Below are 15,972 nucleotides of genomic sequence, written 5' to 3' on the forward strand. Positions count from 1 at the left end.
GTTGGGTCATGTAAGGGATGCTAGCAGACCTTGAGCTGCAATGGAGCTGAGAAAGGAGGAGCCAGGTCAGGGCACTATCCATTTGGGTCAAGCTATCTACCAGGATCTCTTTTGATTGAACTACCTTGGTTATATTTTGCACACTCCACAAAATATTCACCATATTTACCAGTTACATGTCAATTCAGTTACTTGAGAGATGTGAATTAGTGAGATATTTCATGATTAAGTCAATTACTTCCACTTTATAATCAACTTTGGATGAAACTAGTCCAAGAAAAATCAGGAGAACACACCAATTTGATCGGTGACCATTCTTCAATGGTCAGCTAAGTTGAAATAGAGTAACTAGCCCTCGAGTTAAAAGGGAAATATGCCAAAAGTTCACCAATATGCAAAACACAAATGCAAAACAAAACACCTTACAAAAATGTGGGAAACTGTATACTGGACTATTTGGGTACAATATGGCATTTTGTAGCTAGTAACAAAGGAACAGCACTTGCTGTTTACCTTACTGACAGCTGGCCACAAAGTTCTTGCAAGCTTTCCAGCATGGGATTTCTTTAATTCAGTGTCCATTTCAGCAGAGTGCCTTCTACTGAGCCTGGGGGACGGGGGGCGGGGTGGGGTTAGTGCTGTGCAGTCTGAGTTGGACAAAAAAAACAAGTTTTAAACCAGATTGGATCCTCACTGAGACCAGGAACTATAAAAGCTACAAAAATGCATATATACTTGATGTACAGAAATCAAAATTAAGATTGAAAAATACAGATGGAATTAAGGGTGAGTAATAAGAGACAGAAAAAATAAAATATTTTTGAAATCTCCAACACTAAATTTCTTCTGAGGAGTGAGTCTCTAAAGAGATTCCACATTTGTTAAATTACATATTTCAGGTCCAGCGAGATTTTCCATTAGTAATTATCACCTACAACACCTTAAAAGCTAAATTGCTCCCGAATGCACCAGTCAAAGTTTTTCAGCTTTATTTGAAGTGTAGAACTAGAGGCAAGTGTCCCAAATTCACAATGTTGCAATCATTTCAGTGATGGGTCTACTGGTGAGGAAGGCAACAACATACCTGTGGAGCAGTTTGGTATATCTGAGCATCTTCTAGATTTACACAATTAACTGCACATCTGTAGATTTGAGAACGTGCTGCTTTAGTTACTTGACCATAACAGCGAGCTCTATTAACCTCGCTGTTACTTATACCACAAAACCAGGCCATAATACTCTAAGTCAATTTTGGGAAGTCTGACAAAGGTTAATTTTAGTCATCAGAAGCCTCAAAATTGATTTACACATGTTTGTCACACCAAAATATCTTTTACTTTGCACAGTACCAACAAAATAAGTTTTTAAGCACTTAAACTTGAATTCTGGTACTGTGACATCTTAGTCTTATTGGCTTGTGGGGTTTCACATGCACAATTTTCTTCAACAGATCTTTTTCGTCTGTCCTGTAAAAGCTACTGAATAGGAAGCAATAGTACTGCAGAAGACATTTTAAATATTCTCGGACAAAAACTGATTGATATTTTCCATCTTTGCCACAATAAAATAGTTGAGAATGGAATGGCATTAGTCTTACAGGCAAGTATTGAAATATAATCACTTTTTTTTTTAAGGGCACTGAACTGATTTTATAGCCTATTGTATAAACTAATTTTTGTCTGTTGAAGTGGTCTGCAAGGTAGGACTTTTTGTCTTTAAAAAGAAATGCTCAAGTTAAAACAAATTCATTTGAATTCTTCTGATTTCTTAGCTGATCCCTACAGAACTAGTAAATCTATATGTACAACACAATATGTGCTGCTAGTCATATCTTGCAGAGGTCTTGTGGTACAGTGGGTAGCATCCCTGCCTCCTAGCCTGAAGCACTGGGTTCGAGTCCCACTCCAAGCCTTGATGACCAAGGAAGTTGTGTTCATAACGCAGCTAAACGGATATCAACTTATAAGTCCTTCCAACATACACCAATGGCAGGCGCTAAGTGCGGGAGAGATTCCTGGTCAACCATGTGATGGAACTAAGTTGGTGCCTCTTTCATCACTATCCATAGCTCCAGGCTACAATATGCATGTAAAAGCGTATGTTGCCAAAGCAACTCGGACTTCTTGGAGGGACCGGTTGGCTCAGTTAGCTGGGCAACCAGCATCAGATTGGTGCCAAAAGCCAGTGTTCAATCTCCTTTCCGGCTGGGGCATAGTTGGGACCTGCTTCTTTGCCCTACCTGTGGCAGAGATCGTGGCGCTGTAGGTCAGACCTGCCTTTGCGCAGAGAGCAAAAGAAGAAGAAAGTAGTCACATCTCATCGATAGTGAAATACTCAACATGCAGTAGTGATTAGTAAAGAAATAAAGCATGTTAAATAGAAAAAAAGCATATACACACTTTTGCAAAGTGTGGAAAAATCACATATTGCACTACATTGAACTCGGAATGGTTGACTGGAGAATCACTGATGGAAAAGAACATATGAAGAGTCATACGGACTCGAAACGTTAACTGTGTTCCTCTCCGCAGATGCTGCCAGGCCTGCTGAGTTTTTCCAGGTATTGTTATTTTTGCTTCACTAGATATCACTTGAACAATTAACCTTTAACATAATGGCAACTTTTGATCAACAAAAGCTCGATATCTTTTATCCTACTAATGAAATAACATGTTTTGGTCACCTGATAATTTGATCCCCAGTTATATTCTCCAGCATGTCGCATAGTGTAAGAAATATTCCTCGAACACTTTTCAACTTTTGGGATACGTTAGTCATCGGATACTGGTAAAGAATTTCTTGCTGTTGAAAAATAAGAAATGCTTCACATCATTACAGCTAAACGCAAAATATAATCGCTAACATTAACACACTGTATATCACCACCTGCACCACATTTTTATATTTTTTTGTGCATTGTAGAATAACTAGGTCAAGAATTTTACGATTTGAAGCTTCAAATTTAAAGGTACACACAAATACGCAATGTATAAGAAATAAATCCCATTTAATATTACCTAAACAACATCATGATGTAGGCCTTGTCAGTGATGATGGTCAGTATTTCATGTTGGGACAACACTAAGTACTGCAGTCATAAAATATAAACTGAGGCACCTTGATTTCGAAACATTTTTCATTGCAAGCTGGTTTCACTAAAAGCATGATGTAAAAGATTGCTGCAGTAGCATTTTAAGCGGTTTTAACTATGATTGGTTGTTTACCTGCTTGCTGACAAACTGCTGTTGCATGCCATGATATCACCTTGCCTTGGAGTCATATTTAAATTGTTATCAGGAAAGGGGAAAACCATTCGCAAAGATCATTACATCATTGTGAGAAGCTTTGAAGTCAACGCAAGCGCCATTTCATGGGCAAAATACAGGCCATTGTTAAATCACGCACTTCACCATGTTACATTTGGCATTTTAATCACAATTTCAAGACTTAATTTCTGTTACCAGTTCTATCTTAAACATATACCTATACTACCAGTTAATGCCTAGTTGATTGGTTATTAAAAATAAAATGAATAAATATCTTTTTAAGAACATGATTGAAGAGAACGAGAATTGGGTAGACATCAACAACCACTATTCCATGAAACACAATGATTCCTGTGTTCATAAGATGATTGATGTGACATCTGATTAGTACAACAGTTTATTAATATAACTTGTAAAATTGAGGTTTCACTTGTTTTTAGTGAAGGGCCATGTTGAAATGTTTCAGAGTTAGTCTTCTTCAGGGTCACACTTAGGAAATTGAGCCCAATAGACAAACTGTAGAGTGTTTGGAAGGAATTGGCTCAATAAGTGAAATTAACTTTTTTTGTTTCATTAGTCCAGAAATGAGAATAGGAGTTGATATAATTAAAAGAAAAAAATTATAATGGTATGATGGCACAGGTTCCTGGGCCAGACAGGTTATGTACTTCAGCTGACACCAAATGTTTTGTAAATCAATTAGATACACTACATTTTTCCTTGTAGTTCATTCAGGTAATTTTCAAATTGAAGCTACCTAGCTTATGACTGAGCTCTTGAGTTAAATCTTTAACAATGGATTTGCAAAAAGAGCACCAGCATGAGAGTTTTTTAAAAAACTACTTAAGAACACTATCATAAAATCTCATTTACCCAGCTCTAATATGGAGGCGGATTAAAGCTGTACTTGTAAGGGTTTCTATGGCAACGTAGGTTAAAGCAGTTGATGAAAATACTGTACTTAGCATATTTATAATCACATACTGAAAAAGCCTTCGAAGAATGGTTTTCATATAGCTGGCTTTATTAGAAAAAGATTCTCATTTATCATTCTTCCTTTGTGTTCCAAAAATAACTTTTCAATAATTTTCATTCCTAAAACTGTTATAAGTTACCACGCTCGAATAAAAATGTCTACACAGTATTTTTCAATCGAAGCAGTAAAAAAAATGACCCAACACAAAACCTGGTGTGAATCTCACATACTTCTGTACAGGAAATATATTCCAATGACGTGATTTAAAAAGAAACATTTCAAGGCTAAAGAATCACTGCCCCCCATCCCACCACCCCCAGCTCTTAACACGAAGGAATATTCCAATGGGGGAGGGGGAAGGGATTGCAAAGATTGATTCACAGTTTACAATACAACAAATTTAAAAATTTGTGGACAGGAACAACTAGCTGAATTGGCACAAAGTTTCCTTCACAGAACCTCCCATGACCCGAACTCCCATTAACCTACCAACTAGTATTCATCATTACAAATCACATAACAGTTTAAAAAAAACGTTTTTGCATTTCTGCTATAGAGAAGACAGTTCAAAGAAATAACTATTTTCCCAGAGAAACTAGAGACAAGATGTGTCAAAGGTCCTTCATTCTCCCTTGTCCTTCTGCTCTGCACTTTTCAATGATAAGAAAGCAGTTATTCAACTCTAGCTTTCGCTTGTCATTTTGCCCTAAACAAACAAAAAGCCTGTATGGTTCAGTATACAAATAGGAAAAGTGCAGAAGCAAGGGCACCCTTTCCCAAAACATGAAACATTTAATTCTACTTGAAGAAACCTAAAAGAAAGCGCTGCAGTCAAAGCAGAATCTTGAGACTTATCGTCAAGTCTGCACAGTTCATCTTTCACCAATTATTACCCTTCAAATTTGCATTTTAACATAAACCGAATAATGTCTCTGGAAATCTTTGCTTAAACACAGCAGCATTTTGGCAGGGATTAAGATACTCAACAGTCCTCTGGCAAATAAATGATCGTACTTCTAGAATGCTGTTAAGACTAAGAAGGGTTTTAGACTTCGACAAACATTACACTCAAGGAGGATAATGTTTTGTTATCTTAAGATACATTCAGGGCTACCACTGAAAAGTACAAACTTCACAAGGTTGAAGGTTTTCTAACCATGGCTCTTATGCAAGGCCACTTGCAAACTAGCCCTGATCTTGACTAGGATGGGTTTTGTCAGCTGGGGGTGAGGGGGAAGGGATTTTGCTCGAGCTATGTGCTGTGTTGTTTTAATGCCAAAGCTTGCATTCTTTCCTCCCCACAAGCAGGTTCGGCTCCCCATTGGGTGGAGAACACTGCAGAAGGCTGCAGGCCAGGGGCAGGTAGTGAGCCTGCAGTTGGGTTAATGGCATGGTGGGGCAGTAGTTGCAAATCCCCAGCAAGGGGGTGGGGGTCTGATGCCTGGCAAGAAAGCATGGTGGGTTGGGAGGAAGTATTCCTACTCCACTTAGCCCACAGTTAGTGCTGTAAAGCCACTTACATCACAGGCAGCATTTTCCCCCCTTCGGGGGGGGGGGGGTTTGTGCGGGAGCGGGTAGGTTCCTGATTGGTGCCCCTGATTGGGGGTGCGCTGCCATTTTACATTGGCGGGCTAATTAAGGCCCACCCAGTGTGACTTCCGCCCAGAAGTACTGTGCGCTCCCTGTGCAGGTAGTGGGGGGGAGGGGGGGGGGGGATTCCCTGAGCTGGGAGTGCGCTCTCTCGCGTATGCGTGTGAAAGCGTACAGATCTCCCTGAGGCAAAGTGCTGCTGCCTCAGGGAGATCAGTGTTACTTTTAAAAAGATATAAAGGATGAGAAAAATTTTATTGACATGTCCCCTCATGTGACACTGTCACATGAGTTGGGACATATCAATTACTTCCATTGAAAATGTAACACAAATTCTAAATCCCTCATGAAAGCTCATCCCACCCATGGATGAGGTTTCATGTTTTTTCTGAAGACCGCCTGGGCTCTTTGCCTGTCCGCCAACCTTAAGATTGGTCGAGCAGGTCCATTAATCATTTTAATTACTTTTTTAATGGCCTTAATAGGCTGTTGACAGGTTGGCAGGTGCGCAGCCGAGTCACCCCGCATCATTTTATGAGGCAGCGAGCGGGGGCTGCCCCATGAAACAATCCTCACATCCTTTTAGCTGCTGGGTTCCTGGAGCCCGGGTAACCCAGTTGGCCAAGGTTAATTCTGGAAGATCGGTTAAATCTGAGAATGAGGCAGCCTCATTATAATATTTAAAAGACTAACCCCCCCCCCCCCCCCACCCCCCCCCCCCCCCCCCCCCCCCCCCACCACCGCCCCCCCCCCCCCCCCCCCCCCACCCCCCCCACCACCCCCACCCCCCCCCCCCCACCACCGCCCCCCCACCACCCCCCCCCCCCCCCCACCACCGCCCCCCCACCACCGCCCCCCACCCCCCCCCCACCCCCCCACCACCCCCCACCCCCCCCCCCCATACCACCTCTGTAAAAATTGGAGATGGATGAGTTGGGATTTGGTTTGAGATTTTTAAAATTTCACTACTCATCCAACCCTAACCCACCCATCTTTGGGCATTATAATTCAACCCAAAATTTGCCCAAAAACAAGTTAATCAGTACTCACATCAAGACCTACAGTAATGAATGATACAAATAGCAGAAATTTAGTTTTCTTAGAGTCTGACAGTGCTATTCCATCAGAAATAGGGACTACATGTCAACATTAGTCATGAAATGGATAAATGGACTATATTTATTTAACTGAACAGCGAATCCATGCTGTAAACATATAGTTTTGAAAATAGCTTCATAGATAAGTGCAACAACCCTTCTTGTTTTTGATATTACAGAATGCAATCAGCGATGCAAAATATTAATTTCGAGGAGAATTAATAGCGACTGACATTATTTGATAATATTAAGGTCTGTCTTTAATTCATTCACTTACACTGTTTTAAATGAAGCTGTCAACCTCTGAAACTGCACAGCCTCATGTTCTGACTTTGTTCACCCCAATAATGCCAAGCCCCCCTCACCCGACATTGTTCACACCCTCCCTTAACCCCGACAATGCTCCCCATTCCCCCCTCAACTCCTGACAATGTTCACCCCTCCTTCATCCTAGGCAATACTCCCCCTGACATTGCTTCCCCCCCCCCACACCGTCACCCTGACAATGCTCCCCCAATACCTCACTGCTCCCCACCCTCCCTCACCCTGACAATGTTCCCACACTACCTTACTCCCTCAACAATGCTCATCCCCTCCTTCACCCCGGCTCCTGGCTCACCCATGCCCCCACCACCACTCCAAACAATGCTCACTCTCCTTCCCACAGGTAATTGAAACTGCTCTATAATGCTGACTCTCCCGACATTGGCCAGACAGGAACCAAGGATTCAGGAAGGTGAGTCAAGCATCGGGTGAGGGGTGAACATTGTTGGTGGGCAGAGGGTTACGGGTGGTGGTGGGGGGAGGGTTGGGGCAGTGAGCATCACCAGGAGAGTGGGGTGGTGGGGCAGAGCATTAGGGCATCCCAGGAGGGGAGTGAGGGAGAGCACTACTGGGAGGGAGGGGTGGGTTAGCACTGCCGGAATGGGGGGTGTGGTGAGTGAGCAGATGAGCTCCAGATTCAGGTGATGTTACTGAGGTCAAAGTAGGCCGTCTTGGTGATGACTGACATGTGGTGACAAGCTCACTGCCCAGTCAAACATCAAAGTTGTGAAAGGTCTGGCTCAGCTTTTCACAGTTGTCAGGGAGAGAGACAGGAACAGAGATCAGGGAACTGAGTTTGTGGCAGGGACCAAAGACAATGGCTACACTGTTCTCAGTATTTAACTGGAGGAAATTTCTGCTCATCCAATACTGGATGTTGGACAAGCAGTACAACAAATCAGAGGTAGCAGAAAGGTCAAGAGAGGTGATGGTAAGATAGAGTTATCTGTTGTCAGTGTACAAATAGAATCTGATAATGTTTCAGATGATGTCACCGAGGGGCAGTATATAGATCAGAAATAAGGGGCCCATGGATAGATCCTTGCGGGACTTTAGCGATACCGGTATAAGAATTGGAAGAGGAGCCATTGCAGGTGACTGTCTGGCTATGATTTGATAGATAAAAATGGAACCAGGCAAAGACAATTCCATCCAGCTAGATAAGAGAGGAGAGATGTTGGAGGAAGATGGTATGGGTCACCTGTGTGGAAGACTGCAAATAGGCCAAGAAAGATAAAGAGGGATAGTTCACCACAATTACAGTCAGTCTGAGGCATTGATGAGGGCTGTTTCTGTAAATTTGTGGGACTGAAGCCTGATTGGCAGGATTGAAACGTTGGTTTGCAGGAAAGACCCATGGATTTTGGAGGTGAAAATAAGCTTAAGGGGAAACGCAGGTTGAAAATGGAGTGGTAATTTGCAAGTTCAGGTGGGTCAAGAGTGGACTTAGTCAGGAGATGGCAGATTTTAAGGGGAAATGGACAGTACCGAAGGAGAGGGAACTGTTAACAACATCAGCTAACATGGGGCCAGGAAGGGAAGTTGGGTTGTCAACAGTTTTGTGAGAAATAGGGTTGAGAGAGCGGAAGATGGGTCTAGTTGACAAGATGAGCTTGGTGATAGTTAGAAGGAGATGGAATAGAATCTAGAGAAAGATATGAGTTCAGATTTAGGGCAACTGGCAACATTAGGGGAAGTTTGACCCAGTAGGTTCGGGAAAGGGAAGTGGCAGAGGTAGCTGAATGCATCGTCTCGATCTTTGTGACAAAAAAGTCCATGGGCTTGTTACTGGACGTGAGCGAAAGAGGAATGGGAGGGTGTTCAAAAAGATGCTTGTGATTATCACAGACAAAACAAAATAACTTAGAATTACTCCAGTCATAACACATCAGAATAAACAATAAATTGATGGAGCAGGCGATAAATCTACCAAAGTGCATAAGCTTGAACATTCAGAATGACACAGCAGTGATTCATAAGTATCAACAAAATTGCATCTTTATGGCCAGAATTTTACATTCATCAGATGTCTCTATATTGATGAAAGCCTCGGACATGGTCCCTATTGATAATGAAAAGACAAGGGCACCCTGATCCGGGTGCCAGGCATGCACAATAACAGTGTAATGACTTCAAATAATGACATTTCCTCATTCTTCCTTTCAGGCTCACCAGAAGCCCATTGGGGTGAGGAGCCTGAAGGCCTGCCGCTGACCCCAGAGGACAGCGACCATGGAAACGCATCTGTGTCACACCCTCTCAGCCAGGCAGGCACCAGCGAAGTTACTAGCACCTCTGTGGGCATTAGATTGGCAGATAGTATCTTGGTGCACAGCAGTGAGGGTACTTCACACTCGCTTCAGGTGCAGGCGGAGGCAGAATGCACCTAGGGCGTCAGCAGTCGGAGGACTGCTGGGGACCAGGAACATGCTCAGTTGGTGGCTGATGATGTGCCTCTGGAGTTGTCCCCGAGGCAGCAGATGCTGGACGTCCAGCAGGTTGTGTGAGAGGATCTGACGAAGATACTTGAGGGAGTGCGTGCCATGGTCTCCGTCGTGGAGCACGAGTAATGCAATGACACTCATGGCCGAGCGCACTGCCTCCTCCATGGAGACAGTGGCGGCTCTCATGGAGAGGTTCCCCCAGGAGCTAAATCAGGGGTTCCTGGGGATGCGCTCAGACCTGTAAGCCCTCACACCAGCAAAGACCTCAAGTGGTCACTGTGGGAAATGGATTGGGCACCCAGTATCCTAGCTAGGTGCCCATCCATCAATGGTGAGCAGGGAGGTCTCTGACTTTGACACGACTTTGGCACATGAGCTGCTTGTTGTCTCTATGGGCTCCTCTCGGGGTGCTCCAGATGACGGCAGAAGCTCCTCCGCTCCTCTGCCAGTGACCGTGGCATCTGATGAGGCTGGGGTGACTGGAGAGATGCCAGCCATGCCACTGGCCGCTCCCTCCCAGACGGGGGCCAGCACAGGCTCCATGGGCCAGAGGACGCCTGACAAGGTCATCAAGGCCAACAGGACAGCAGAGTGAGCAGACTGTCTCCAATATCGGTACCAGCGAGGGGGGAGCACCTAGATGTAGCACTCGCAAGCAAAAACTTAAAGCACCTTAAGCACAACACGGGCTTATCACTGGTGATAATTTTATCCCCTCACTTTTACATTAATTATGTGTGATAGACAACACCTTTCAATTTAATTTGATTTATGTATGCTAGGCACCACACCATTAAATGTGTTTGTGTTCAACAAGCCTCTCGGTGCTTCATTAGTTCTGCAGGTGCAGGGTAACCCATGATGTTATGGGTGACTTGTTTGTCATTGAACTTCATTGAAATGGCACACAGTGCATGTTGTTTACCAAGCAAAGGTTCCTGTCAGGTGTCAAGTATGGAGCCTGCAGCCCTGGCATGTGGTGGTGGTTCTTCTTTGGTAGGATAGCTGAAGCAGCATTGGATCAAAACCTCCTGGGTGTCCCTGCCTCTCTGGAGGTTGCCCAGGTCAGCGTCTCCCCTCAGTGTTCTCCTGACCGTGAACGTACTTGGATTCACTACTGGACTAAGCGTCTGCTGCCAGAGCAGCTGCATCAACATCATCTTCCTCCACTGCGCCCCCACTTTCCAGCACCAGAATGTGGAGAGTGCAGCATGCAGCCACTATCAGTGACATATGATCTGGGGGGTATTGTAGTGCACCCCCTGAACGGTCCAGGCATCGGAAGCGCATCTTGAGAAGACCAATAGCTCTCTCTACCACTGCCCTTGTGGAGGCATGGCTCCTATTGTACTGCTGCTCAGTCTCTGTTCTTGGGTGGAGGAGAGGCGTCATAAGCCACCTTTTGAGGGGATAGCCCTTATCGCCTAGCAGCCATCCACCCAGCCAGACTGGAGCACTGAAGAGCCTAGCACCTGTAAGTGTCTCCAGATGTAAGCATCATGGGTACCTTGCACAGACTTGCAGAATCTACATCCTATGGTCACATACTATCTGAACGTTCATGGAGTGGAATCCCTTCCTGTTGACGAAAGCGCCTGGCTCACCCGTTGGTGCCTTGATGGCCATGTGTGCAGTCGATTACATCCAAATGCAGGGGACCCAGCAAACGCTGCAAAGCCTCTGGCTCGCTCTACCTGGCTGGTCTCGTTCGTGTGGTAGTGAAAGAAAGTCAATGCACATCTGAGCAGAGCGTCTGTCACCAGCTAGACAACTGTGGACAGCTGATTGGGAGACTCCACGAAGATCACCCATCAACCCCTAGAAAGAGCCAGAGGCATAGAAGTTGAGGGCCACTGTGACCTTCAGCGCCACTGGCATGGGGTGTCCACCCACGCTGTTGGAGTTGATCTCAGGGCCGGCCATCTGACACATGGAGGTCACTGTCTCCCTTAAGAGATGGAGCCACCTTTGGCCTTGCCCATCAGACATATTGAGGTAGCTGCATCGCCACCTGTAAACCCTGGCAGCAGGATAGTGGCGTCTTCTGTGACCGCTTCCGCCTTGGACTTCCTGTTGGCTCTGCATCTGTCTTCCCACAGGTCACTCCCCTGTAGACTGAAAAGTGACACCTGGCCTCCTCCCCACTCTGGCCTTCTCTTCCTCCTCAGAGGTGACGACTCCAGTGGAGACCACAATCTCCTTTCCCAGGGTAAGGGAAGGTTGTCTGGTACCTGGAAGGCCCCAAGGGTATGACTCCTCCGGAGTCCTGACCTGAAGCCTGTTATTTCTGTCAAAGCAGTTTTGCAGATGACACAATGATTGGCCAAGTAGTGGATGGATAGTGTAGAGGGTAACCATAAACTCCAAAATGGTTGGTGGAGTGGGCGGTAAAGTGGCAGATGGATTTTAACATAGAGAAGTGTGAGGTCATACATTTAGGGAGGTCAAACAGTTACAGGGATTACACAATAAATGGGAATATACTAAGAAGGGTAGATGAAGTGAGAGATCTTGGCGTACAAGTACACAGGTCCCTGAAGGCAGCAGTTCAAATAGACAAGGTTGTAAAGAAAGCATATGGAATGCTCTCCTTCATTGATTGAGGTATAGAATATAAAAGTAAGGATATAATGTTGAAATTGTATAAAACACTGGTGAGGCCACAACTGGAGTATTGCGTGCAGTTCTGGTCATCACATTACAGGAAGGACGTAATAGCTCTGGAGAGAGTGCAGAGGAGGTTTACAAGAATGTTGCCAGGGTTAGAAAAGTGAAGCTACGAGGAGAGATTGGATAGGTTGAGGTTATTTTCCTTAGATCAAAGGAGGCTGAGAAGTGACTTGACTGAGGTGTACAAAATTATGAGAGGAATAGATAGAGTGGACAGGATACAATTGTTTCCCTGGTGGAGAATTCTAGAACCAGGGAACATAGATTTAAGATAAGTGGCAGAAGGTGTAGAGGGGACATGAGGAAGAACTTTTTTTACGCAAAAGGTAGTGGGTGTCTGGAATTCGCTGCCCAAGTTGGTGGTAGAGGCAGAAACTCTAAACTCTTTTTAAAAGTACCTGGATCTGCACCTTAAGTGCTGTAAGCTGCAGGGCTATAGGCTGGGTGCAGGAAAGTGGGATTAGAAAGGGCACCTGGGTGTCCTCGGGCTGGCATGGACAAGATGGGCCGAATGGCCTCCTACTGTGCTGTAACTTTTCTATGGTTCTATGAAGCGAAATGAAGTTGTCTTGTTCACACAAGCCAGCAGCAGCAACTTATAACCTCGAGTAAAAACAACTCTCATTAACAAGTCCACTCACCCCTCTTATGCTGCCCGTGGTTGAGGTTTTTGAAAATGTGGCCTACCAGCTTAGCTGTGCGACGCCCTGAAAATCTCACGGACTACGTAAAATCACTGACAATTGGGTTCAAGGGCCTTAACTGGCCCGTTAATTAATGGTGGATGCGCCTCCCTCCTCAAAGGTGCACGGTGATGTCAGGATGCATGCCCGACGTCATCGCATGTCATTTTACTTTCCGGCATGTCGGGCACCCGCCCACACGCTGAATGTAAAATTTTGGCCTAAGATTCCTTCAAATTCAGTTTGGAAAATCACCTCTGGTATTTAAGAAGCCTGCACTTCTGTCCCATTTTGATTTTCTTTCTGCTTATGTTTCTCCACACGATATACCTTTATTGGTCAAGACGGTAATTGAAAGACTTGCACTCAAGCCTTTAACTGATTTCACTTCTGAGCCAGGTACTAGTGGTGCATCAAATAGACTCATTCTCTCCTCACTTCCCTATCTTGTACCGGGGGAACCACCTATATCTGCTAGGTGCTAAATTTTGATTGCTTATTCAAAATAATAACTACAGAGTTAGGGAGTCAAAAATACAAACCCTTATCCTTCAATTCCACTGAAAATCTAGTTCATCAAATGCCCCACAGTAAAGTCCCACCGTTCATGGGGGTTACGTTGTCACGAAACCAAAATCGTGAATGACGAACATGCTTTACAATGGGAGTCAATTGGGTGGGTTCCAGCAATGAGGGCAGCATTGGTGCGTGCAGTTACTGTACAGCAAATTGTGGTATGTGGCAGATGGGGGGAGACTTTGAGCTCAAAGTGGAAACAAAAGAATCTAACTACAGGCTTATCTGCTCTTTTAACATCCAAGACATGTATTAAAAATTTTAGGAAGAGACAATGCTCATTTAAGGAAAACATGGATCACCTCAAAACCAGCAGAAGCTTTTTACATAAAAAGACAAATAAATTGGTCGACATTTCAAAATTGAACAGACCCGTTATTGCAGCTCTGGGCCAAGAGATTCGGACATTTCCAGGTTAATCTCTCTGTTTGGGCTGCACTTCAGTTGCAACCATTCCAGGCACCACTTCTCACCTGTCAGAAAGGTCCTTAAATAAGAGAATTAAATGTCCATGACCAGGGCTAATAAAAGAATCTGTTTCCAGAATGTTCAACATCATCTCTCCATTAAAACTTGCCAAGGTCTTTGCTCCATTATGGCTAATGTAAATTATTGGAAAAAGGGGGAATATATTGGGTTCAACAATTTTTTCCAATAACTTACATATATTTTTCTTTTCCCACCTATTTCCATTATTTTTAAATGTATTTCCATCGTTTTATCTCTACCTTTTAGCCTATTTTGATCCCTTCACCACACCCCACCCCCACTAGGGCTATCTGTACCTTGCTCGTCCTGCTTTCTACCCTTAATGTCACCATTAGCACATATCTTAGCTAATATCACCACCGTTAACACCTCTTTGTCCTTTTGTCTATGACATCTTTTGGCAATCTCCACCTATTGCTGGCCCTCTATCCAGTTCTACCTGTCCCACCCCCGCTTAAACCAGCTTATATTTTACCTCCTTTCTATATTTCCTTAGTTCTGATGAAGAGTCATTCGGACTTGAAACTTTAACTGTATTCCTCTCCGCAGATGCTGTCAGACCTGTTGAATATACTGAATGGAATGACTTGCAGAAAGGGGTTGAAGGCAAACAGTCAGAAGTGGCAGTCATTATCCCTCTAAAACTGATCACAAACTCAGGGTGTCTGGCGCGTGCAAATTAGCATGGAAATCCTGAAATTGTACTCTGTCCTCAGGACTCTGATGTAGGCTGCAATGTGACTGCTCTTCCACCACCCACTCACAGCCAGCAATCACCAAAATTAGAGAGAATTTCAACCATCCTGCCTGCACATTGCTATTAGAAATCCCATAAAAAGTTACACCTTGTTCAAATCAGGTGTAACTGAATTTTCAACAGCAGTGCGATTAATAGAATCTGATGAACAACAGAACTTGCCCTGAAAAAATAATTTTACAACCGTGGAGTGTCACCAAATGATTAGATTTTAAAAAAAATTTGTTCAATAATTTTTAACAAGTTTTTCCAGAATGTTTTAGCTACCACCTTCACCGCATGCGTTATGTACCAATCTTTAATGTGCTCTATGTAAAAAATTAAGTGATTTTATTTTACTGCTTTTTGTTCCCTGTTTGCGAGCCTATGAAAATCCTTTAATGTGACTGGTTGCTTGGACACCCTGATGACATCACTCCAACTTCACCCTGGGAATGCCCTGTAAAGAACAATGCAATCAGTTGCAGTGATGGAGGTGAGTTTCTTGCTAGAGAGACTAAGTCTCAGCGAGACTGAGGGCAGAATCGTTCCAGATTTTCACAAAGTGTGGTAGCAGGTGGGAAAAAGGTTGTTTTACCCACTGGCTGCAATAGTGGGTTTTTGTGCCATACCGTCCCATTCCTGGCATGCCCTGCCTCATTAATAATGCTTTCCCAGGAAACACGCTGGATCGCTGGCAGGATGGCCTCTGATTTGCAAGCCCCTAGTCACCTCAGGTCTTCAGTACTCTGGATGCCAAATATAAAGGGTGCCCCTGCACAGCACTAGCACTCTCTAAGGGATCAAAAGCTACTGCAAAGTCATGCTGCCAAAGGGGGGAAACATGCTGCCCCCAAATTCAGCGATGCCTCCATCAGGCGCCTACTGGACACAGTAGAGGCCTGTCCTGAAGTCGTCTACACCCGCTCTGGGCAAAGACAGGCAAGTAAAGTCACCAATCAAGCATGGGAGGCAGTGGCAGTGGTGCTCAGTGCCAACATCCTGCAAGAGGACAGCCACCTAGTTCTGGAAGAGGATGAATGATCTCCTCCATTCTGCCAGGGTAAGTCATTCTTCTCATCACTCAACTCACACTCACAAACCCATCAACACATCCACAG

General features: G+C 44.4%; 1 protein-coding gene across 4 annotated transcripts in view; it reads right to left on the minus strand.

Moving 5' to 3' along the window:
• The window catches only part of intu (inturned planar cell polarity protein), a 168,446-nt gene that overhangs the window by 59,316 nt on the left and 93,158 nt on the right, over positions 1 to 15,972 (minus strand). For all 4 annotated transcript variants that reach the window (XR_005944626.1, XM_041201690.1, XM_041201672.1 and 1 more), the window contains exon 5: positions 2,684 to 2,802. Coding sequence is in view for 3 of the 4 variants with exons in the window: in XM_041201690.1 (XP_041057624.1) it covers positions 2,684 to 2,802 (119 nt within the window). In the remaining variant the exon portion in view is untranslated. The remainder of the gene's footprint in view (positions 1 to 2,683; positions 2,803 to 15,972) is intronic.

Source organism: Carcharodon carcharias, chromosome 1 (assembly GCF_017639515.1).
Source record: "Carcharodon carcharias isolate sCarCar2 chromosome 1, sCarCar2.pri, whole genome shotgun sequence".
In the NCBI taxonomy this organism is placed as follows: Eukaryota; Metazoa; Chordata; class Chondrichthyes; order Lamniformes; family Lamnidae; genus Carcharodon; species Carcharodon carcharias.